Source organism: Dysidea avara, chromosome 12 (assembly GCF_963678975.1).
Source record: "Dysidea avara chromosome 12, odDysAvar1.4, whole genome shotgun sequence".
NCBI classification, from domain to species: Eukaryota; Metazoa; Porifera; class Demospongiae; order Dictyoceratida; family Dysideidae; genus Dysidea; species Dysidea avara.
The window spans coordinates 14,617,956-14,643,572 of NC_089283.1; the positions used below are offsets into that span (position 1 = coordinate 14,617,956).

At 42.5% G+C, this 25,617-nt stretch overlaps 2 protein-coding genes across 4 annotated transcripts in view; one reads left to right on the forward strand and one right to left on the reverse strand.

The window, feature by feature from the left end:
• LOC136241909 (5'-nucleotidase domain-containing protein 3-like) overlaps positions 1-25,617 on the forward strand; it is a 67,399-nt gene that overhangs the window by 24,872 nt on the left and 16,910 nt on the right. For 2 of the 3 annotated variants that reach the window (XM_066033298.1, XM_066033295.1), the window contains exons 2-4: positions 23,465-23,646; positions 24,619-24,693; positions 24,745-24,800. In XM_066033298.1, coding sequence (XP_065889370.1) covers positions 23,465-23,646; positions 24,619-24,693; positions 24,745-24,800 — 313 coding nt within the window. The remainder of the gene's footprint in view (positions 1-23,464; positions 23,647-24,618; positions 24,694-24,744; positions 24,801-25,617) is intronic. The other variant, XM_066033296.1, reaches the window with a different exon arrangement.
• Positions 14,972-17,980, reverse strand: LOC136241912 (uncharacterized). The gene is made up of 7 exons (XM_066033300.1): positions 17,676-17,980; positions 17,534-17,618; positions 16,765-17,008; positions 16,307-16,701; positions 16,125-16,259; positions 15,238-16,076; positions 14,972-15,127 (listed from the first exon to the last, which is right to left on the reverse strand). Exons 1-6 carry the CDS (start codon positions 17,736-17,738, stop codon positions 16,057-16,059), a joined length of 942 nt encoding a protein of 313 aa, XP_065889372.1. The 5' UTR covers positions 17,739-17,980; the 3' UTR covers positions 14,972-15,127; positions 15,238-16,056.

The window sequence follows — 25,617 nt, forward strand, 5'->3', positions numbered from 1 at the left end:
CAAAATATCATCTGAAAAGAATCTTCATCACTGTCAAGTAATCAAGATTGGCGTGGTTATTAGGAGAAGTAATGGTTTGTGAAGTAGGAGATCTAGATGCATCATTTCTTGCTCTGTTGTGTAATCATGTAGCTGTAAGGTTGTATGACGTGCAGCACACTTCGACACCTGATCACTCCTTCCTTCACAATGATCTAACACTCCCGTCTGTCTACTGTCTGTGGTAACAATGTTGGCAACAATGTTGGCAACTTGTGTTTGCCTGTATAACACTAAACTAATCATTATGGAGTATAACTTATGATCCGTTCCATAGAATAATCCTTTATTGTGAACCACCAAATCAGGAAATTCAGAGCACAGGTTTCCTTCACATAAATAAAAAGTGTTTATTGTGTCCAACAATATAATTATACCGTTGACACAAGAAATACGAGATCCAATTGGAGCTCCTAATTGTGGTAGGTTGATGGTGTAGCCCTCCAGAGTGACACAGTATTCAAAGTTGGAAGATATTTCAATTGATACACTGATACGTAGAGGAGAAAATTTCATCTTGGCTAAACTGAGCTACTCAGAAGTACTCTCAACAATATTCCAGACTGGGATGCCATTCTTGCTCAAGCGATTGTGTAACTCTATCAATCCTTCACTTATTATGAGTGAACGATAGTAGCAGTAATGATACTACCAAATCTGTGTCTGGATTGCTACTATTGGAGTAAGCCACTGATTCGGAAGTTAAACTGGCTGCTAGCCTAGCTTTTCTTTTCTTTTTGTAGCCTTTAACAGAAGAAAGTTTTTTAAACTTCTACTTACCCATACTGATTGAAAAACCTGAAACACACACAATCAAAAAAAAGTGTTTTTACCCTACGCGTTTAATCAAACAATGGTTAGTATATTGTTGGTGACAAATCTCAAATGGCATATTTTTAAAACTAATTTATTATACATTGCACAAATAAATGATAGCCTACATAACCCAGTTCAATAGCATATGTCTTGTTTAGTCTAACCACGGAGAAATGGACTTGACAGAGGCTATTACAGCTAGTAAAACAAAGGTCCGCAAACTCAAATGACAAGACAGAAACAAGGCTACAAAACTATATTGGTTCGATTGGTGATTAAAAGTTATCTGTCCCAGGTAAGTTTGACAGCCATATCATTCACAATCATTGACTTACGGCTGGCAAAGTGGCTATGGCGATGCCCTAAAAAAATCATCTATTTTGAAGCTCCTGACCTCCCGAAAGAGTCCTCAGCAATGTTGAGCAATAAAGTAACAGTTAAGCTCAGTACAGGCCTTAAACTGGCAGCGTTGTACTTGTTGAGAATTTTTTCTTCACATTCCACACCATAACTAGAGGTGCAGATATGCTTGTACAGGCAGTATTGGCTCACGTGCAAAGTTTCCATTCCTGGGGGGTGTAGTATCTATGCTATCATGCAGAGACCTACATGTATAGACAGGTTGCCTTTTTAAAGGTGTGCCCATTTTAACCGTAACCTTTCTGTGACATGCTCTGAGTTTTGTAGGTCAAAAAATGTATTACAGTCTGTGGTGGTGAGGGTTGGTTTTAGTGTGCCAGTGCTAGTCAGCTCTTAGTATGGCAAGTACTGTATGTTATAGTGTAAGGGTTGAGCTATAGCAATATTATCCATTGCATAAGGTGGAGGGACTGTGACAAATCTTAATTAATGCCTCGCATATGTAGCAATTCAGGAATAAGCACACCAAAAAAACCAATTACAACTACAATATCACATGACACAATAATTACATCATCAATAAGAGTTCATTAATTACAGTCAGTCATTACACTCTTCCCCCCTTAAATCTCTGCTTCATACCGTTGAACTGGCTTCACAACTCTTCCACTACTTGTAGTGATCACTGGAAAAGGTCCTCCAGATTGAGCATGATGAATCAACACTGACGGTGGTCGAGGAGGAACTGCATCAGAAACATGAGGATCATCAGGAGCCTCTGGAGGTCCAGGTGACGGAGAAGACTGGTCAGGGAGCTCATCATACTGAAACAAGGGGGGAGACCAGCCATCTGCCAAGCATCCATCCTCTGTTTCAGAAATGTCAGTGCATAGGGGTTGCACACGATTCACATGAACTGCTTGTGTAACTCGACCCTTTGATAATAGAACAGTAGAATTCCCCTTCATCTTTTTAACAGTCCAAGGTCCTGTCCAGCGGAAGTCGAGCTTGCCAGCACGTGGATTATTCAATAAAACTAAGTCTCCTGGGAGTAGCCGACCAAATGACTGGCTTGCTTTGTAAAATTTCTGTTAGCTTTCTGCAGACTTCACAACATTACTCTCTACCAATTCCTTCAATTGTGCTAGTTTGCTTTGTAAGTTGTCAAAATAACCAGCAGGTGTTACATGTGAGTGGTTCTGTAAGGTAGGTAACAACAATGGTGTTGGGTTGGAGCCAAAGAGTATCTCATGAGGAGAGTACCCTGTCGAAAAATGCTTGGTAGTTCTGTATATGTACAGTAGTAACTGCAAATGTTCCTCCCACAGACTCTGTTCCTCCACATAGGTACAGAGAAGGCTCAACAATGAACGGTTCATGCGTTCCACGAGACCATCTCCCATCGGATGATAGGGGGTAGTTCGGGACTTTACAACACCAAAAGCTTTGCACAATTCATGCAGTATGTGACTTTCAAAGTTACGACCTTGATCTGAATGAAGCTTCTGGGGAGGGCCAACCACAGTGAAAACATGATCTTTTAATATGCGAACAATAGTTTCTGATTTCTGGTCTGACATAGGATAAGCAAACACCCACTTTGAAAAGTAGTCTTGGATGACCAGGAGATACTGGTTGCCCTTTGTGGAAAGGGGAACCTTTAATACATCAACAGCCACAAGTTCCCAAGGCTGCATGACAAGGACTGGTTGGAGGGGAACTGGTTGGATTAAAGGGGCTTTTGCCTTTTGACATATCACACAGAATTTGCAGTATTGTGCCACACTCCTGCTGATGCCCACCCAGTAGGCAATGTCTGACAGGCGAGACAGTGTACGGTCAATCCCTTAATGTCCAGAATTATCATGACATAATACAAGAAACTGCTTATGAAGAGCTTGTGGGACAATTATCAGGTACTTGGCTTCATTTAGGGAAGGAGATAGTATTTTACGACAAAGGATTGATTGGTGGAGGACAAGTTGGGACCATGTTTGTTTGTAACGGCAAAGGGGGGATTGGTTCCACATTTGACCACTTGGAGGGGTAGTGTTTTTACTGATTTGTTCATATACTCTAGATAGTACCTTGTCCTTGAGCTGGGCTTCTTTAATGGTGTTCACATCCATTGGTGGGGTGAGTCCAACAAGGTTGACTGGTCTTCGAGAAAGAGCATCGGTATTATCATTGAGAGAACCCGGGCGGTGTACCAAGGTAAAGTCAAATCCTCTGAGCTCCAGCGACCAGCGTTCAAGACGTTGAGAGTGAGCCTTGCTGGATTTGGAGGACTCCAGCCATTCCAATGGTTTGTGGTCAGTCTGTATAATAAAATGAGCACCAATAAGATAACGTTTAAACTTACGCACAGCCCATACAATTGCTAGGCATTCCTTCTCTATTGTAGCATAGTTCTTTTCAGGGGAGGATAGAGATAGGCTGGCAAATTCTATCACTGTTCCATGTTTCATGGAGAGGACTGCCCCAAGGCCAGTGTCAGAGGCATCTGTTGTCAAGATGAACTTGTCATGTTTAGTCGGGTAGGACATTACTGGTGGAAATGCCAACATCAGTTTCAACTTTTCAAAGGCCTGTTGGTGTGTGGGGTTCCAGGAAATTGCACCTTGGTCCCAGTTAGATCATTCCATTCAAGGGAGCAGCTATATCTGCGAAGTTGGGAACAAATCGTCAATAGAAATTTGCCAGGCCCAGAAATGAGCGCACCTCCTTGGATGTTTTGGAATGGGCCACTCCATAATGGATTGTGTCTTCTCTGGTGTGGGACTGACACCATCGCCTGAATAGTTACAGTAAGGGCCATTAAAAAGTTTACACTCTGTTTGATTTTAACAATAGTTAAAACAATAGTGAAACATTGTCGATTTTAACAAAACACTTATGTAATTTACCATAACAGTCTGTATTTGCTAATAATAATTTGAACTATTTAACTCTTACAACTGTTAAAACAATAGTTTTAACAATTTGTATTGTTAAAACAATAATTTTAACAAATCATATTGTTAAAACAATTAGTTAAAACAATATTTTTAACCATCTGTATTGTTAAACCAATCATCTTAACAAATCATATTGTTAAAACAATAGTTTTAACAATTCGTGATGTGTTATTTACTGCATATCTGTGGCTTTGTTAAAAAGATAGTTCCATTAAACTAATTGTTCTTTTATAACCATTCAAATGGTTTAACTACTGTTAAAACCAAACAAAGTGTAAACTTTTTAATGGCCCCTACTGTAAAACCCAGATGAGAAATATTACTCTTACCAAAGAAGCATTTGGATCCTCGTAGCGTGAATCCAGCATCTTGAAGCCTGCTTAGGACTCGCTTTAAGTCACTGGCATGTGTCTTCATGTCTGTCGAGTATATGATACAGTCATCCACATAGTTATCGACACAGTCTTTACATTCCTTGAGTACTTCATCCAGACCTCGCTGGCATGTCTGAGTTGCACCTGTAAGACCATAGGGCATGACAGTAAACTCCTGGTTGGACTTCTTCCTGCAGCCACAGTTGTTGGTTGCACACCCTTTCTTACAACTACATCCTTTTGTTAAGAAATTAATGGTTCCTCTAATCTATTGAAATACATAATATAATAACGGAATGTTTTACAAGAAACTAAGTTAGTTACTGATAAATAAACTACCAGTAAGAGCTTACAAGCAGCAAAATAGCTACGTAACTACTTACCTTGCTCATCACATCTGTATCCTCCCAGTTGATGCCATAAGTCTCACCCATATCCCGGACCAGGACAGAAGGCTGTTTTCTCTACTGAAGTACTTTCCATGGGGAATTGCCAATAGGCACTCCTAAGATCAATTTTTGAAAATACTGTGTCTTATTTGCAAGCTTTTGCTGTGGGCCATCTGCTCTGGGGACCGGGTACGAGTCTTTCTTGGTAACCTTATTAAGCTGCACAAAGTCTACACAAATGCGGATCTCACCATTAGCTTTTGGTACATATACAGCAGGGGCACACCAGGGGCTGTTACTTGGGCGAATAATGCCTTCTTCTGCCATTTCCTGTAGCTGGGTATGTACACGGTCTGCAAAGTGAAAAGGAATTCGTCGTGGTGGTACTCTTACAGGCAGTGAGTTACCTGTATCAATGAAGTGCTGTGTAACATTAGTCTGTCCAAGGGATTGGTTGAAAATTTGGCTATGTTGCCTCAGAATTGGTTCCAGGGACTGGTGAAAGTCAGTTGGAAAGTTCAGTTCATTTCCTGAGGAATCAGTTTTGTAGGGTATGGCTTGTGGAAATTCAGTGTCAAGTGTCAGTGTGCAAATGCTTGAGGATCGAAGTGTCAGGTTCCCTTGATAGGCAGGAAACTGCTTGCTATTAAAGGTGCCATGGCTGAAATCAATTGTGATGGCATTGTTCATTAGAAAGTTACACCCAAGAATAGCTGGAGCAGACAGATTGTCAACAACTATGAATAGTTGGTTAACCTCAAGACCACCCAGGCGGACCTGCAAGGTGGCTGTGCCCACTGGTTAAATATTTCTACCATCTGCATTGATTAGCTTCATGGGTGTGGCCAGTTTCATTTCTTGTGGTGTAACAAAATCCTTCTGTATTACTGAACATGAAGCACCGGAATCCAGCAATATGTCAATGTTATGATCGTTCACTGATCCTTGTGTGTATGCAGCTTTGTGTCTGATGATGTCTGAGAGTGCAGGCACTATCTGAATTGGTCGAGCATCTACTTGTGGCCAGGAACACCCCATGCTCGAGATTTTGAGGTGCTCCCTTAATTGGTAGTTTCCCTGATCAGAGTTCCAACAGTTGCGTGCCAGGTGGCCTCGTCTGCCACAGTTGTAGCACTAGACTTGGTTTCTAGGTCTTTTCTTGTAGCCTCCATCAATATTCTTTTCCAAAGCCGCCATCTGTTCAGAGACTTGTTGAACAGCCTCTTCAAGTTTGTTTAATTGATCAGTGGGGCCAGAAAGCTGGCTGGCCTGCTCCATCTTCGTCTGGTCAGCGCGAGAGAACATTAAACACAGTTCTTTGGCCTTTGCAATTGTTTCCCAGTAACTGACTTTAGGGAGTAGTTTTAACTGGAAGGAAATTCTGTCAGGAAGAGCACTTATCAGATAAAATCGCAGCTCAGTAGCTCTAACTGCACCCTCAAGTCCTGGTGCGGCTCTGTCTAACAACTTCTCGATATCTCATGCAAGCTCATCCACACTTTCAAGTCCCTCTCGATATCGTTGCTGGGAGAGCTCATCTCTTACTCTCATTCTCTCTTCATCACTGTCTGGGGCCAGCTGAGCTAACATTGCGGACTTCAGGTGATCGTACGAGTCAGTGTCGGCTTCAGTCAAGGAGTCAAAGACGGCCCAGGCACGGCCCTTTAGGAGAGTAGGCACTCGGAGGAGCTTCTTCGCTGCATTCCAGTCATTCGCGGCAGCGCACACTTCAAAGCGCTTGAACCAAGACTTGGCATCGCCACCTTGTAGGGGTTCGGGAAGAGCAATCCCAGTTCCTGTCGTCATGTCCCGGGTTTCGGCACCAATGTAACAATTCAGGAATAAGCACACCAACAAAACCAATTACAACTACAATATTACATGACAATAATTACATCATCAATAAGAGTTCATTAATTACAGTCAGTCATTACACATACAATACATCACATGACAGTGTACATACACATGTACACGTACTGTAATAGCTCAATATGCTACACCCCCTCTACATACAAGATGGATAACATACAAAAAGTTAGAAAATGAACTACAAATCAAAATTAATAATAAAGTTAATTGTCACCATATCGTAGAGGTGGTTTCCACTTTGTGTACAGTTTTGTATCACCTGTCCTGTGTTGACATTAGCTGTTGAAGCTGGTTGTGTTGGTCTTGATGATGATCAAGGAGATGGAGCGTCAATGTCATCGTCATCAACTGACAGAGTTACATTTGGTCTTGTTTCTTGTGTTGGCTTTATCTGTTTCTTCTGACCCACTATTGGTGACTAAACCATAGGAAGATGGTGCAGAGTGTTTCTGAGTGATCACTGCAGGTTCCCAGGATGTAGAGGTCTTATAGCATACAACATCTCAAGTCAACTTTTAGCATATCTATCATAATAGTGTTTGTGGCAATCTTGCAATTGAGCCTTAGCTTCTGTTACAACATTCTTTGCAATCTTGGTGGAACAGAGCAAAGTGGCTTGATTCAAGAGGTTTGTGATCTGAGCAGGGCCGGAGCCCAGAGATTTTGAGTGGTCCGGCCATGCATGGACTACAATGGAGGTCATAGCCGTCATGCACACTATTCAGTTTTTATTGATCTAGCTAATATTATGATTTTAAAATTAAATTAGAGATTATCTGCTTTCATGTTACACTCAACTGGATGTGCTAAGCAAACACAGCATGCCAAGCTAGGGGGGTCTGGGGGCATGCTCACCCAGGAAAATTTTTAAAAAGTAAATGCTCTGAAATGGCATCTGGAGGCTATTTTACATGCAAAGTCTTTTCAACATCAATGGTAATTTTGTGTTACAGTATACCAATTAATTCAACTTCATATCTAGTTAGTAGTTAATTCATTTTCATGATACAAAAATTCTCACAGTGAAAGTTTAGTTCTTTGAGATATGATTGTAACTGCTAATGCATGACATGCATGATTAACCCAACACAATGCCATGTGCAGATGACTCATTGGAACTTGGAGTAATTTAAAATCACCAGAGATGTAATGGCTTACACAGCAGTCTTGTAATTAGGACAGTGGCTATATTCTATACTGAATGTTCTATTAGAGTGTTACGATGACTGTTCTATTAGAGTATATTTTTATGACTGCTCTATTAGAGTATCTCGATCTTTTTACAAATTCAAGTAGCTGAAAAGTGGTCCGGCCAATGCCGGACCGGCCGGACCGTGGGCTCCGGCCTTGGATCTGAGTGCACTTTAGTTGGAAATCCGTAGATAAATTGATGGAACTTGTCACAAATAAAGCAATTGCCAGCAGCTCTTTCTCTATTTGAGCATAGTTCAACTCAGACTTCATGATGCATAGGCGATTGGCTTCCCCTGCTGAAGCAAGTATGCTCCTAGACCATGTTTGCTGGTATCAACTTGAATTGTTGCTTGGCATAGAACTAGTGAAGAGGATATCACTTCCTTAATCTTGGTCAAAGCTGCTTCATGCTGTGAATCCCATTGAAAGTATACATCGTTTTCAGAAGGTCTCTTAATGGAGCACATGTTGGGTATGTGACTAACAAGAAAGTTGATCATACCTAAAAGACATCTGACATCAACTTTGGAGTTGGAATATCAACTATTGCTTTGCTCTTGTCAGGATCAGGCTTCATTCCATCTGCTGTAATGATGCCAAGGTATTTGACTTCCGGGACTTTAGCTGTAGCTTGTGAGAGTTAAAACGGACATTGCGCCCTTTGGCTACTTGGCGTAAGATACGATCATGCACTTGCACTGAGGAAGCTGCAATAATGATATCATCAGCAACAATGTGAATACCTGATATACCTTCAAACACTGTTTCATTCTTCTTTTGGAAGACTTTACTGGCAGAAGATATTCCAAAAGGCATTCGGGTGAATCTGTATCTTACAAAGGGAGTTGCAAAAGTGCACAGGAAAGAGCTTTCTTTGCCCAGTTCAATCTACCAATATCTATTCTTCAGGTGAGAACACTTGTAATCTCCTGAATTGTGGGAATTTTATGATGTTCTCGTTTAATAGCCTTGTTCAAATCCTTTGGATCTAGGCAGAGTCTGAGAGACCCATTAGCTTTCTCAACAACTACTAGGTTTTTTACCCAATCAGTAGGCTGGTCAAATTTGCACAGAACTCCTGACCTCACATTAGAATCTAGGCAACCGATTCTTTAAGGAATGTGGAACATGGTGTGCTGAGTGTACTACTGGTGCACAGCCTTCTCTTAGGATGAAGTTGTATTTCCTAGGTTTCCAAGACCATGAAATGCTTGTATTTGACTTGTAGAGCTTCTTTAGATAGCTCTTCCACCTCAATGGTGTTTACTCATTTCACTAGGTCAAGACCCGAGATGGGCTAAGAATCAGCATTAACAATGTAGAATTTGGCATCATGTGATTAATGCTTACCTGTACACTTTAGGGTGTAAGTACCCAGAGGTTTTACTGTGGTTCCACCATAAGCTGTCAACTTTGTTAAATACCTCAACTAGAAATTACATTGGTTTCAGCTCCAGTATCCAACTTAAAAGTGACCTTTCCACTTGGTGTCTTAACTGTTGATAGCCATTGCATTGGCTTCTCTATGCCATTAATTAATAATGGTGTAACTGTGGAGCTGTATACATAGGACTCTGGATCTGACTGTGTGTCTTGCTCTGGCTCTTCAACCACATGAATTTTCCTTGGATATCTATGTCAGCCTTTTCCTGGGATTTGTGTATGAACAAATTTAGTCTTGCACATTCTGGTGAAGTGGTTTGGTTCTTGCAACATGTGCAAATCTGGCTATAAGCTGGACAATGCTTTGGCTTATGTTGTTACATATCCACAGCAGTGGCAGATGAGGTGTGTGTCCTTGGACTATGTTGGTGTCTCTGACCTTTTGACAATGTGTGAATTGGTGCTTTTGACAACATATCTTTTATCTGTTTCTTTGAAGATTCTTGTCTCTGTGTAATTTCTACTGCTTTTGCCAGGTTTAGTTCAGTTTCACATAATAGTCTTTCTTTCAAAGTGTCAAGTTGCCCAATCACGAATCATTTCCATGCGGACTGCAGGAGACCAACCCTCTTTGTTGTAGTCACAGGAGTCAACCTTGATCTTTAATCTAGTAAGGTATGTGTCCACTGATTCTTCTAAGTTCCAGAAGCCGTGACGCTCATTTTTGCGTGGCTTGCAGTAAGCTTGGAACGCTTTTATCACTTTATCGAATGTCAATTCATTTCCTTTGACAGCCCATGGAAGCATTTTGTACACTTTTCTCACTTCTTTTCCATTGTGTGAGAGCATTATTCCGATCCTTGTTTTGTCGGATTTGGTCGCAGCTTCAGTTACTGCCAAAAACCAATGAAATTGCTCTTCAAAATCTGTCCATTTCTGGGTGATGTTTCCCGTGAACGATATAGGATCAGGCGGCTTACAGAGATTCATTGTGGCTCACGCTCTCAGTTCATACTTCTCACCCATGTGGCAATTCTAATAATCTTAATTAATACCTTGCATACATACATCATGTGACGGTGTACATATATGCATACATGAATAGCCTAATATATTACAGCAAGAGTTCATAATATATAGAGGGAGGGAGAGTATCCAATGCTGTATTACCTGGTCAAAACACACTGCGTTTAACATATTCGACTGTACCATGGACATAAATTGGGTTATTGCTGAACATGCCGGGAAGATGTGGTTTGGGAGAGAAGGTCAGGGATGACTTTCATCGGATCACATGAACCCACATGACTGCAACCTTGTAAGATTTTATGGTTATCAGCTAGATTACATGAACCATGAAATAAGGCTCGCTTGGGGGTGCCTGCTGACTTCTGAAGTCCAGGCGCCAGTTGTTTTGCGGAAGCCAAACAACACCACCATTCTCATACAAACTGTCATCCCTAACCTAGTCACATTGGGGAGGTGACTCCCCAATGGAGATTATGGCCTTTAAAGAGACAAACACCCTCTTGCTATGATCAGGAAACTTCAAGATCTTGTATTAGGGTTGGGAAGGGTGGGGATTTGCATACAACAAGCAACTAGCTGGTCTTTACAGCAATGATTGGCTGCAGCTAAACATCCGGTTATTTATTGAGCGCACGCCCCACACTCCAGATGTGACTTGTCGTCTGAAGCTATGTTTGTGTGAGCTGCTATGGAGCAGCTCACGCCTTCCTACTTTCTCTATGTTAACTCTGTTTAACGAGATGTTAAACTTCATTTAACATATTCGACTGTACCATGGACATAAATTGCATTATTGCTGAACATGCCTGGAAGATGTGGTTTGGGAGAGAAGGTCAGGGATGACTTTCATCGGATCACGTGAACCCACATGACTGCAACCTTGTAAGATTTTATGGTTATCAGCTAGATCACGTGAACCATGAAATAAGGCTCGCTTGGGAGTGCCTGCTGACTTCTGAAGTCCAGGCGCCAGTTGTTTTGCAGAAGCCAAATGACACCACCCAAACTTAGCCCAAGCATACCTCACACACTCCCTGACCTCACAACCATCTCTCTCTGTATGATAATGATACACAGAACTGGCTACCAGCAACACCTGTTGAGATATAATTAGTGCTGACACATACATTCATGAAAAGAAAAAAAAGAATGCTGATATATATCTATATATAGGTACTAGCCATACTGTCTGATCCTAGGAGACCAGTCTTTCTGACATAGCAGCCAACTGCTGACATGGTGTCTTGATATATAACTGGTACGCACTGCTTTTCCAGCGACCCAGCATTTTGATTGTGGTCTCTGCCACGCCTTGTCTGGCTGCTGTTGTGGCAGCCCCAATCCTGAAGCTGTGACCTGAGTAATGTTTAAACTGAACTCCTGCTTGACTGAGTGCCTCTCTGATTCTCACAACAAATCTGGGGCGTGTAAGAGGTTTGCCATCTGAAAACGTGAATAGTGGACCGGCCTCCGGGCCTCTCTGTTGCAGGTAGCACAGGACTGCGGTTACTGGACACAATGACTTCTGTGTACGGCCCAGGAACACATCTACACCAAGGCGAAAGGGGTCTGTTTTGGAGGCCTTGATTCTGACTTTTATGACTTGAGGATTGGTGTATGAATCTACCGACACATCTGAGAAGTTTAGGTGGACCCCTTCATCCTAGGCTGTATCAGAGGGAACTGTAATCTCCCCAGCTCGCAAGAATCCAAAGAAACACAGTAGAGCTGCTGCCCACAGCATTACATTGTCATTTTGATAGTGACCATTGAACCACACTTGTTTGATTTTCAGTAGCAGCTCAGGTGTGATGGGTAGTCTGGGAGACACTGGCCCTTTAGTCTTAGCTTGGAGAGATTTGATGCCCCTGAGAACTAATTCCAGGCGACTCATGGAACTTATTCTTGGGTCTGGTAAAAGTGCAAATGACGGATGCCTGAAAGGTAGCCTTTGATTGTGGAGTGGGACAGTCCCTCCATACCTAGGGCTGACACAAACTGGCACAGGCGGATCTGTGGTTGGGAGGGGGTTGAGGTTATAGGTGAGACAAAACTGCATGTAGCGATGTTTTGCTGAGCCATAGACTCGCTGAGTGGATGATGCTAGTCCATTGAAAAAATAGAACTCCACAGCATCGTCCAGGCTGGAGACAACCAATCTGGCTTCTGTATTATGATTAGGTACAGTAGTGATTCGGGGATAGCTGATGGAATCGGTTGAGCCTGTGGGTGCAAGGAATGAAATAAATGCATTTTGTTGTGGGATAGTGCATCTGCAATGTTATTATTTTTCCAGCAATATGAGTTGCAAACAAAAAGAAGTTATATTTTCCCTGATGAAAGCCAAGCACCTTAGGAGGTGTGAGGCATCGAGATCTTTGCTACTGTTCTGGTTGATGATGTTGACAGCAGCCTCATTGTCACACCACACTTGTACCGAGTGTCCAGACCAGTTCCTCCCCCATAAGGCTGCTGCCAAGGTGATAGGAATAAGCTCCTGGACTGTAATGTGGAGTGAAGCCCCGATTGAATTCCATGGTAGGCAGAACCACTGAGAGCCTGAGAAGCCACCACACCCCCATGAACCCGAAGCATCTGTTGTAATTGAGAATGTTGGGTTGACCTTGTTAACCGAGAGTAACATGGATACTCCATTCCACGACGACCCAAAGACATACCACCATTCTACCTCAGCCATGGCACAGCTGTTCAGCCTGACAAAATGATCTAGTTCTTCGACATCTGACGACATCGCTAGAAGTCGGCGGAGGAAAGCTCTACCAGACCTCACAACTTTACATGCATGGGAAAGAGACCCAATTAATGATAACAGGTTTCGTTTTCTGACTGATTTCTTTCCCTGCCATCTGGCTAAGTTTTCCTTTAGCAGAGCTAATTTGTCAGCCGGAAGACGGATCTCCATGGCAACTGAATCTATCTCTATTCCTAAGAATGTAATGCATGTTGCCGATCCCTCTGTTTTTTTGTTCTCAATTGGCAGGCTCATGGCATTACAGACTGTTGTAATGGTTGCTAAATTATTAGCACACTCTGGTGAGCCAGGTCTCCCTATAGTAACAAAATCATCGATATAATGGAGGACATGCTTGACTCCCTCCTGCTGAGCCACCCACTGAACTGTATCGGCAATTGCTGTGAACAATAGGGGGGCAGATCGCAGGCCAAAGGGCAGCGCTGCGTCAATGTAAATATTGCCACCCCACTGCATTCCTAAGTAGTGCCGGTCTAGAGGAGACACTGGAACATGCCTGTAATCTTGCTTCATGTCTAATTTTGCTAGGATTGCCCCCTCTCCCAATTTAGCAATTACAGCGATCATATCATCAACTGACACATATGAGAGGCTTGCTAGTTCCTTTGCAATCCCATCATTAACACTGTTACCTTCAGGGCTAGATAGATCCAGGATTAGTCTCCAGTGCCCAGGCTTATTCTTTTTTGGTATAACTCCAAATGGGCTACAATGGATTTGTTTAGCTTCTGGTAGGTCTTCCTTACCCACTAGCAACATTCTGTTGCTCTCTACTTCCCCTTGAATGTAAGCATTGACCACTTCTGGATGCTGCTCAGCTGAAAACATGTTACGGTTGTTAGCTTTCAGTTCAGATAGAGTAGGATTAAAACCAATGCGGGAACCATACTTTATCCCCCGCAACAAGAAATTGACAAAGGTTTTGTCAGGGTGACTACCTAAATACTGGGACCACACTTCTGCTTGTAGAGGAGTTGTGACTTTTGCCAGGCTATCTGGCAAGACAGTTTCTTGTTGAGTATTAGCTTGTTCCAGAGCCAGCAGTTGGGTGAGGTATGGATAGCCCACTTTAAAAGTCATAGAATTGATAGTAATTGACTATAAGCAAAAAAAAAATTAATTAAGGTTATGGGATACCGGATACTACTACTACGGTTGAAGCCAAAAAAAATCGTCCATTTACGCTTGTTGAATATAAATTATAGTGTCAACATATCACATATATAATTGTCTTTTACAGGAACGACGGTGACGGAGGATACTCTAGAAGACACTGCACTATTAACCTTGAAAGTGCGACAATCGGCGCGCCAAATATTGTATCTTATGCACTTATTTTAAACGTACTTTTTACATAATATCATTGTATTTCATAGTATTTAGGTCTCCAGAAAGTAAGGAAGTAGTCGCGTCAAGGAATACAAACTGACGGCAAAATTTATGATCACTACGATGTTTTCAATCAACAATTGTCGAAAATTTTGCCCCGCAACCGGGTCCATGTATCCTTTTCGAAACAAAACTCTCCGTGTTGCACTGCTAAATTTATCTGTTAACCCGTTGGTGTCTACTTTACTAAGCAGAGAGTGGCAAATGTCTAGAATTTTGGTTCGCGAGCACACAAGCCACCTTAATGTAAATTAGGACTGATAACACACATGCGTACAAGAGTTTCGCGGTGTATCTATGGTATATCTAAGCATAGATACTATACTAATAACGCAGCCAGCTGCCTCTACACGTGTCGGTGTTGCAATTTTCGTTGCGCGAAAGTTTGTCTACATCTTGTAGTGTGTTTGAAGGTAATATTATTATTATACATACGTACATTTTTAAAATGAAAAATCTAAATTACAGTTGTAGTGTGAACAACGGCTAACAAAAGGAACAAACTTGACAGACACATTTCCCGTGGCATATATCGTAAGAGGAGAGTATCTGCTAGAAAAGAAGATAACACAACAGTTAACAACAGCACAGCAGAGACAGTTAATGATAGTAGAATAATTAAACTACAACAGCTACAGGAACATTTACAGATTGTAGCTCACCATGTAGCAACTTGCTCACCCTGTGAACAGAAGTCTCCGCAGGACCACATAATATCTGTAAGGGAAGAACACAGACAAGGACTAGCATCAATTCTTACCACCCGTTGTGCTGGTTGCCATATTGAGTTCTCCTTCTCCACATCTGTTAGAGTCAGTGGACCAACCGGTGGTCAGTACTGGGAGAGTAATTTAGCTGCAGTATGGGGCCAGATGTCAACGGGTGGTGGTCATGCCCCATTACAGGAGTCTATGGCAACTCTTGGAGTCCCAACCATGACAAAGCGATCCTTTATTGCTGCTGAGAAACGCATCGGAGAGTGGTGGTCAACTCTTCTTGAAGATTCCATGAGACAGGCAGGCCAGGAAGAGCGGCAGATAGCAATTTCCAAGAATCGCACTTGTCTGGGTGACCCAGCCATCACAGTCATCTTAGATGGGGGGTGGAGTAAACGTGCCCATAAACATTCTTACAATGCGAAAAGTGGGGTGGGAGTCATCATTGGATTAGAGACACAGAAGATATTGTTCATGGGTGTCCGGAACAAATACTGCTCAATATGTAGTCATACCGATGATCCTCCACTACATTCTTGTTACAAGAATTGGGATGGCTCTTCATCTGCCATGGAATCAAGCATCATTGCTGAAGGCTTTCAGAAGTGTATACAGCAACATGGGGTGAAGTACAGCAAGTTCATAGGTGATGGTGACAGCTCTGTTTGGTCAACTCTGGTTTCTGCAGTTCCCTGGGGTTTCGCCATTGAGAAAGTGGAATGTGCAAATCACTCAGTCAAGTGCTTTCGCACACAACTGGAGAATTTAGTTTCCTACAATCCTAGCTACAAAGGTAGAGGAAAGTTAACGGAGGCAATGCGGAAACGACTCACCAGAGCAGCTCGCTGTGCAATCGTGATGAGGAGCAAAGAGCCAGACAGGACAACTGCCATTATCAAGCTGCAACAAGACCTCATGAATGGACCTCTCCACTGCTTTGGGTGCCACACCAACTGCAGCATAGATTTCTGTAAAACAGCACAAAAGCATAAGAACACAAACACCAACAACTCACCATCAACTTCCGCTGCATCAGTATCACCCCCGATTGTAGCTGTTAACACGCCCACAATATCAACCCCTACTCTAACTATTAATATGCCCACTACATCCACTAGCCCAGCACCATCAGACAGCAGTACTAATACTCCACAACTTGATTTGCTTCCTACCACATTGTCAGCTTCAGCATCATCTGGCCTCCATCCACCTGATGAATGTCCAGATGACCTTGATGATCTGATGACTGAACAGGCACAGCACTGGATATATGCCACAAGTGATGAGTGTCTGGACGAAGTGAGAGACATCCCAGAAGAAGATCTGCAAAACATTGACATGGGAATGATATGCGATATCCAGCGAGCTGTTAGTAGACTGGTGAGCAAGGCTCCACAGCTAATTGGTAAGCTAAAATGAGTTGTGAGAATTAATATTCAGTATGCACACACTACAGGTAATTTTACGACCAACCTGGCAGAAAGCTGGATGCATATCAGGTCGAAGTTTGACGGTGGGAAGCAAATCAATAGAGTCCAGAGCGGCTCCTGACAAGGCCGTTGTGCTGGAGCTGGACTACGCTGCAACTTGGGACCATCTTGGGGACCACTGGCATGGGAGAAGGCTATTGGTGCTCCACCTGATGTCTGCGTGGCTTCTGGACAGAATGCTGTACAATGCTGTGAGAAGGATAGGAAGCGGAAGGCTACTGATGAGTCTAAAGAAAGGAGGAAACGGGCAAAATACTGTACAGCATCTGTTGATAACAGTATAAGCTCACGAAGAGCATACTCCAGGTAATACAAAAGTTTAGTTATTGCAGAATACGCATACCAGTTAAAGGGAACTCACATTTTACCTAAGTTTCATACCAGCAAGCAATTTTGGTTGCATTACAGCAGAATCACTCTTAAAGGATACTCCCTGTAGAGGACACTGTATGTTTAATTTATCAAGAGGACAGAGAACAACCTCCTTATAGCAGTAAAATTTCAGTTAGTCCCAAAGTGTCCATTAAATAGAGGTTCTGCTGCATAGTGACTAAAATTATACAGAATAGCATTAGAATCACAATGAAATTTGCCAACTGACATGCTGTAAATTGTGTAGAAGCTTACACACTGTACACACCACCCACTTTATAGCATAGAAGTTGTCTTTCAAAAATATGTCCACCCTGTAGTATCCATTTTCTCTATACTTTTCATAAATGTTACACAAATCCTTTTATACCATCCTTTACCATCTAGACATGATGGTGAAACTGAAGTGGATGATGTTCCCAGCCACCTCCCATGCTCCCGATTGCAGGAACTGTCATTGGCATTCTACAGAAGCAAGATACTCATTGACACCAATGCCATGAAGAGAGTTGAACTGCTTACCTCACAACAGGGAGATGATGACACTGCAAGGGCAATTTGGAAAGCTGAAAGGAGGCTACGCATCACCTCTTCAAACGTTAAGAATATTGACCAACGCAGATCAACTACTGCTTCTGCTCCACTTGTCCAGCGACTGCTTTACAGCAACTTCAAGGGGAACACAGCCACCCGGTATGGTTTAGCACAGGAAAGAGTCAGCTCTATCAAGTACTTGGAATGGCTGAAACAAAGTGGATCTGCTGGGGCTACAATCAACCGCAATTGTGGTTTAGTCATATCAGCTACTCACTCATGGCTAGCTGCAACACCAGATGCATGGGTCAAGGATCCATCCGCCTCACCACCAGAAGGCTTGGTTGAATTTAAAAATCTCTATAGTTATAAGGATTTGCTCTTGCAAGAAGCGTTAGACTGCAAACGTTGTAACTGTTTGGAGAAGGCCGACGGCTCGTTATCACTGAAACGCAGCCACCAGTATCACTTCCAGATCCAGTTCGCCATGTTTTGTACGGGCAGGAAATGGTGTGACATTTTCATTCGAGCCAAGGACAGCCACTGTGAGAGGATCCAGTACGACGAAGGGTTCTGCTCCAAAGTTATTCCGAAGTTGAAGCGATTTTACTTCTGTGCCATTCTTCCTGAACTGACCCTTTCTTGCCAGCCAATACGGGAGCCCAAGGAATGGATAGACGACGAAGACAACTGGATGGGCATGGTTGAGGGTATCTCTTCTTAACTGTTGGTCGACTCCCATGTTGCCGGCGTAGATTCGTTGCGTAGCTGTAGATTGGGATAGAAAGTTGGCTTTGTGTGCCGGTATTCCACTGCAAACTAATTCATAATAGTATATAATCTTGTAATCATACTAATTCACGTAGAATATCTATTTGTTATCACTTTATTTATTACTATTACTTGTACAATATCAACTTCTTCAGAACCCTCAAACTGAAACAGTGCCAACGTGGTGTCTCTAAATATAGATTTGCGCACAAATTACGTAAAAAATATTTTCCATCGTGTTATTGTTATATTCGGTAAGTAGCGGGTATCCCATAACCTTAAGAACAGAAATAATGCGAGTAGCTTCTACTGTATGTCAGAATTAATTAGTGCTACTCTACTCATTACACAAATATTGTTTTTATTCATATGCATGTTGAATGTGAAGATAAGCATACATAAGCATGTGAGGTAACATAATCACAAAGAGTAATCAACAGTTGAGAGTCCAGTAAAACCATCCAGTCATTTTGTACTGGGGGCCTGTTCACTGGGAGCTTTGCACCTGCTAACGGGGTGACCTCCACCGCAGGATCTACAACAGTGATCGTATCTGCACATCCTCCCATACTGGCATCTACCTCCATTGTCATTATAAAGGTTGCATGGCCTTAAGGATCTCCCAGTAACCTCTTGTCTAGAAGTGACCGCTTCCTGGGCCTTTCTTCCAGTTGCCCAACGGCTCCTCCTCCTCCCAGATTTGGACCAGGCCTCTGTGTTGGCTTGTAATGAGCTGATGAGAAACCTGGGGCAGGGCTCTGAGCTGCCACTGGGCATTGGAAGGAGTAGTGGTCAATCGAGTAACAGTGGGAGCACCAGTTTTCTCTTCCAATCAGCTGCCCAGAAAAAGACTCCGTATAGGTGCCTGGATCAGCACGAGCCCACGAGAGATGGGGGTTTTCAGCTGCTTCTTGACGGAAATTCTGGTCATATACCAGCCAGGAGGGCCAAGCATAACGCAAGCTCTTCCTTGCAATGAATGACATATACGCCATCAACTCAGGGAACCACTCCAGTAGGCTGGGGGCAAGGACTGCCACATATAGAGCAAAGCACTGGGTCCAAGTTGCCAGGTCTGGGATTAGCTTCTTTGATTGCAACAGATCAGCTGCCTGGACTAATATTACTTGACCATCGAGTCCTGATGGGATACCCCGTACTTTGCCTTTAGCTGGTGGCAATTCAGCGAAGTCAATGTATTCTCTGGACAAAATCTTCACTATCATCTTCTTCGGCAAGGCTGACAAGCCGGTACCTGGAGACACTAGCTGAGACAGTGGAGGGGACTCATCCCTAGACCCCAATGTCTGGAATACTTGGCTTGCTGAGACGACATCTCTCATATTGTCCATTTGAAATGTTTTCACTCCAGCATCTTGCAACTTTTAGCCCCTGAAATCTCCTCTACAAACAACGCAACCAATAAACACTAGCAGCTGTGACCACCAATTTGCAGCACAAGCCTTGTGCCAGGATGTGAGCCAGCCTGGTTAGCTTTTGTCAGAGGTGAGTGACTCGTATACCTGCTTGAGACTGGGATAGGTGCGAGATATTTCCCACTAAACTATGAGTACATCCCATCAAAGCAAAAAACCGATCCAATTGGAGATAACATTGTTTTGAACAACTTGGCAACAGGTACTTCATTTGTGAAGTCATTTGAAATAACTCAACAACTGGCTGACCATCAATGGTGAACACGTTGCCACACACCAGGTTCAGCCTCATTGTTGATTAGCCACAACAGAACCATTTGATTATTTGCAACACCCAACAACAGGCTGGCCGACACATTGCCTCACACCAGGCTTGGCTTCACTGTTAATTACCACCACACAACCACTTTTAAAAAATTTTATTTAACATGACCCAACAGGCTGGCCATCACTGGTGAGCACATTGCTTACACCAGGCTTGGCCTCACTGTTAATCAACCACCACATAACCATTTGTTATAAGTTTATTACTTAACCCAACAACAGGCTGGCCATCACTGGTGAGCACATTGCCTCACACCAGGCTTGGCCTCACTGTTAATTAACCACAACACAACCATCTGTTGAAAGTTCATTACATAACCCAACAACAGGCTGGCCATCACTGGTGAGCACAGTACCTCACACCAGGCTTGGCCTCACTGATAATCAACCACCACACAACCATTTGTGATAAGATATTACTTGAATCACTTTAACAACATGCAGGATTGCTTGAATAGTCAAAGGTGGGCATGCTGAGGTCTCATGCACCTCACTGTTAGACATAAGCCATTACCCTCCTAACAGCTCCTTGGTCCTAGCCTTAATTGGCTTCATCCTTAACCATTGGTGCCATAACTCAAGTGCAGGGGTGCCTGCATGCCAGTCACAATGGAAGAATGTGTTGACTGTTGTGACACCTTCATGGGGGGGCTACCTGGCCCGTCACCCCCATCCCATAGGTGTGGATTCCAGCCATGCATGCAAAGGCGGGCCATCATAGCTAAAATGAAACCAAACTGTCACGAGTTCATTGGTCGCCCCCAGCTCAGCTCAGCTGTCAGGGCTTATGGTCTAGCTGCGGTGGTGATACCAGCCCTTCTTACATTGCTGTATGCGTAGTAGCTACGTGTAAGGGGAACGGGCCGTGTGTGCGAGGTGTGTGGTCCCGTCCTGCGATACACGCTCACCACCAGTAAGCGGAGACAGGAATGAGACGAGATAGAAAAAACTGAAAAAGCCGCTAACCAAAACAACCGCTAGCTGTTCCCAGCTATCTAGCTAGCGGGAACGAAGGGCTGATAACCCCAGCGAGACTAGACCAGATGCCGTTCCGGGCTATATACGTACCAGACCCGGCTTCTTTCCCTGCACACTGGCCGCGACCGCATGGCTATGTACTCACCTGCCGGCGTTCCAGTCTTGGGAGAACTTGGGCGAGGAGTAGAAATAATCTGATCGGCTCCTTTCTTATGTGATGTTGCTTCAGTCCGTTCCCTCGCCGACAGAGCTGCCTCAACTGCCTCTGACGCGTACTTGGCCAACTCCTCCCGGAGTAGTTGCTCCCTTGTCTTCTCCACTGGTTGCGGTGGCGGGTCGTCTCCGCCCTTGCCAACATTGTCGAGTGTCATAGAGGATCCAGACTCTTCGTGACTCATGGTTTGCATACAACAAGCAACTAGCTGGTCTTTACAGCAATGATTGGCTGCAGCTAAACATCCGGTTATTTATTGCGCGCACGCCCCACACTCCGGATGTGACTTGTCGTCTGAAGCTATGCTCGTGTGAGCTGCTATGGAGCAGCTCACGCCTTCCTACTGTCTCTATGTTAACTCTGTTTAAGGAGACGTTAAACTTCATTCAAAGATTGCACAATGAATATCAGCACCAAAACTTATTAAATCACTACTGAAAGGGTGTTAATTCTATTAAAGCAAAGCACTAAGAATACTTCCCTTTGATAAATCAACACCTATCAACGCTCTTCAGTAGGTGAAGCCAAGTGACGAATTTGTATGGAATTATACTGAAGTATACTAAAATATTCAGGATATGATGCAATCTTTGAACGCAGTGTGTTTTGACCAGGTAATACAGTGTTGGACACTCTCCCTCCCTCTTTATATTATGAACTCTTGTTTACAGGGACGATTCCTACCCTATGACTCACAAATCTCGAGTTTTAGGAGTCAGTGAAAACTCATTGAAAATGTTCTTTGCAAGACTTCACCAATACTTAGAATAACAAATTAAACCTTAGAACATTCCATATCATTTACTGAACCATTTTTAAAACGAATTTTGTGTTGATATTTTGACCTATAATACAATCTGTCAAGAGTGGCTCCATTCTCTGATTCAGTCATGGTGTTCCCTACATCCTAAGTATGTAGTCGTATAGACAAATTATTTCTGTAGTGAAGGTTTTTTCTTTGAAGCCGACTACTTAATATATCTATATGTCCATCTTCTGCTTATTCAGTGCAGGATTCCATAGGACCGCTCCCCTATTGAGGAGACCCTTAGCAACCATGCACCTTTTAGTTGAAAGCTTTGGTAATAAAACTAAAGTCAGTTGATCACTAAAGGGAGAATCCCATTGCTGGCTTGTTGACATTTTAAATTATTGTATTTATCATAGAATGCAAACATGTTTGGTGACCGGTCTTGTAGGACTTTCCATATACTATCAATAGGACCCATGTGACCATAATAATATTATGGTGCCTGCGTATCATTTTGCTTTGCAACTTCCCATGTAAATGTATGTACATATGCTGCAATAAATTATATACACGTACATTAGTACATGCATCATGCATGCATGGAACACACTCACAAATGAATAGTATTTGGATGCCACGTGCATGGTTGTGCCTACCCATTTAAAACACTGGGCCACACCTCCACATACTGCTGCACTACACTATGAATTAACACTGGCAAATCGCACCCACAGCAGGGCTCAACCCAGAATATAAACCTAGAGGGGGCGAAGTAAGTCGCTTTGGATTCTAGGGGGGTCTGGGGGCATGCTCCCCCAGGAAAATTTTGAAAAATTAGGTGTAAATATACTCAATTTTGGTGAAATTTTACTGTGATGCCATTGAATATTGACCATTGGATTATACAACTTTGGGATCAATTAAACCTTTCCATTTCTCAAGGCTTTAGGTATAAACCTAGGGGGGGCAATAGCTAACCCAGAGGGGGCCTGTGCCCCCCACCCCCCCCCCCCCTAGATTAACCCCTGCACAGGAGGTAGCACCATGTCTCACTGGTAAAGATATGGGAACCCAAAGTTTCACACAAGTTATGTGAGACATGGACATTTCATATTTGCTTTCTTAGTCCCCATATGTTTACCACACACACACACACACACACACACACACACACACACACACACACACACACACACACACACACACACACACACACACACACACACACACACACACACACACACACACACACACACACACACACACACACACAATAAAATTCATGTATGATTTTCCATTTTAGAGGACCTTTCAGCGGAAACTGCACATGTAAAAAGGAATGGAGTATTTGTCAACTCTGATATCATGATGAAGCATATCGACGTGTATGGATTTGACTATGACTACACCCTGGTCAGTTATAACAATGAAGTGCCCAAACTGATCTATGATCATGCCAAGGAATTGCTTGTGGAGAAATTCCTGGTAAGCTTATTACTTAGGTTTCACATCAGTAAACCTTCAGTGCTGGCCACTGTAAAGCTATGATAATATTAAACACAAAAGTTCAGACAATAGAAGCTCATTCATTTATATACAGAACTCTGTAAATACTCTAATATAACATACACCTTCATCAAAATACTCTATCTTTTCCACAGTTTGGATAATGGAATGTTCGGATAATCAATGGCTGGATAATAGATGAACCATACTGTACAAGGGAAAATGAGGAATTTTAAGTTTGATTAGGGATCATTGACAAAAAGTATAGGGAAACAAGGGAGGCCGCTTACACCTGCAGATATACTAGTAGATAATTAATTCAGTCTGTGCCTGTGACTAAAGTAGGGATCTCCACTAGTATAATTACGTATTTTCAAGTGTAAGCAACCTTCCTTGTTTCACTACTTTTTGTCTATCAAACTTAAAATTTCTAATTTTTCCTTGTACTTGTTTGTTTACTTTTTATTGTAACACATTTAATTGGCTGGTGAACCAGCACATACCACATCAAAAGAAAGAATGACACCAGACTTAATGTTTTCATCTGAATGCATGACCCAGCTATCCATTACTGAAAAAGTGAAGTGGCCATTACGCTACCTTTTCAACACAACAGATCTCTTTTTGGCACACTGAATGCACGCACCTAGCTTTGTCCTCATTGTGTCCTAGTTCTTTTCAGTGATAGCACAAGGTGTCGAGCTTTGCATTTTGCTTATCACATGAAATAAAATGGAGATCATCCGTAATTTTTGCATGCACCTCCAACAGTTGATGTAAGCAGATTTGTTTCATGTATTGTCCTTTTGTGTGTACGGCTGTGTAATGGATAAGACATCAGAAAAATGGTCACACGTTGCTTAATAGTGTAATTATTATATCGGCACAAGTTGTCATACAATTATAGTATAGCCTTATATGTCTGACACTAATGTATTTTTTGTTATGCAGTATCCAAGAGAGGTGAAGCATTTTCAATATGATCCATACTTTGCCATAAGAGGCTTACATCTTGATGTGGAAACAGTGAGTAATGGTCCCATTGTACCACTATAGTCTGTTGTATACACCCACCAGGGATATCTGATGAAGGTTGATGCTAACAATCATATTCAACTTGGATCAGTGTACAGGTATAGCAAACCACATTGATAGGATCACTGAATATGGTTTCAATAATGATTGAACTATGTACATATGGAAATTTTCACTGTATGTAATTTTCATGGATTTCACGAGCAACCGTGAAAATAAAATCTTGACTTGCTCAACATTAACTCTTGACAGTAGGTATAGTTGGCACGAAGCTCCACCTTACTTAGTCATGTCACTTCCCTCTAGTATATAGGTTAGAGTTTCACCTCAGCAGTTGCACCAGCAGCAACTAGTTCATCATTTATATTGTATGTTAGCTTGCCTCCTTATTTAGTAAGACTTTACAAGGACTTCTGTCCTACAGCCTGTTCAGTTAATCTCTCCATGCCTCTTCCAAGTCAAAGGGTGCCTTTTCACTGTACTTTCCATGTTCTTAACTGTGCTAGGACCATACTAAAGGATCTTTACTGCATATCCATAGATAATATAGGTATGGTATATATCTATAGTATATCCCTCAATTCAGTCTTTGTCCACTGGGTTATTATAAAATGAAAGCAGCTTTGGCACATCCCACGGTCTTCATTTTATTCTCATATCTCTTCTTTAAGCTCAGGGGAGTACTTAGAATACTCGAATGCCGGTTATGCCACTGTACTACACTAAGAACGTTTCTACTCAAAATGGTGTCTGTGTGTGCGTATGCGAGTTAATGATATGTAAACATGATGCTGCCATGCCCCCTGCACAACCTCTATTATGTTAGCTGTCTTTGTGAATTGGAAACTATTAGAAGTCGTCAGTATTAAAGAAGTGGCTGCTAAGAGAGATTCCACTGTACTTCTGGTAAAGAAC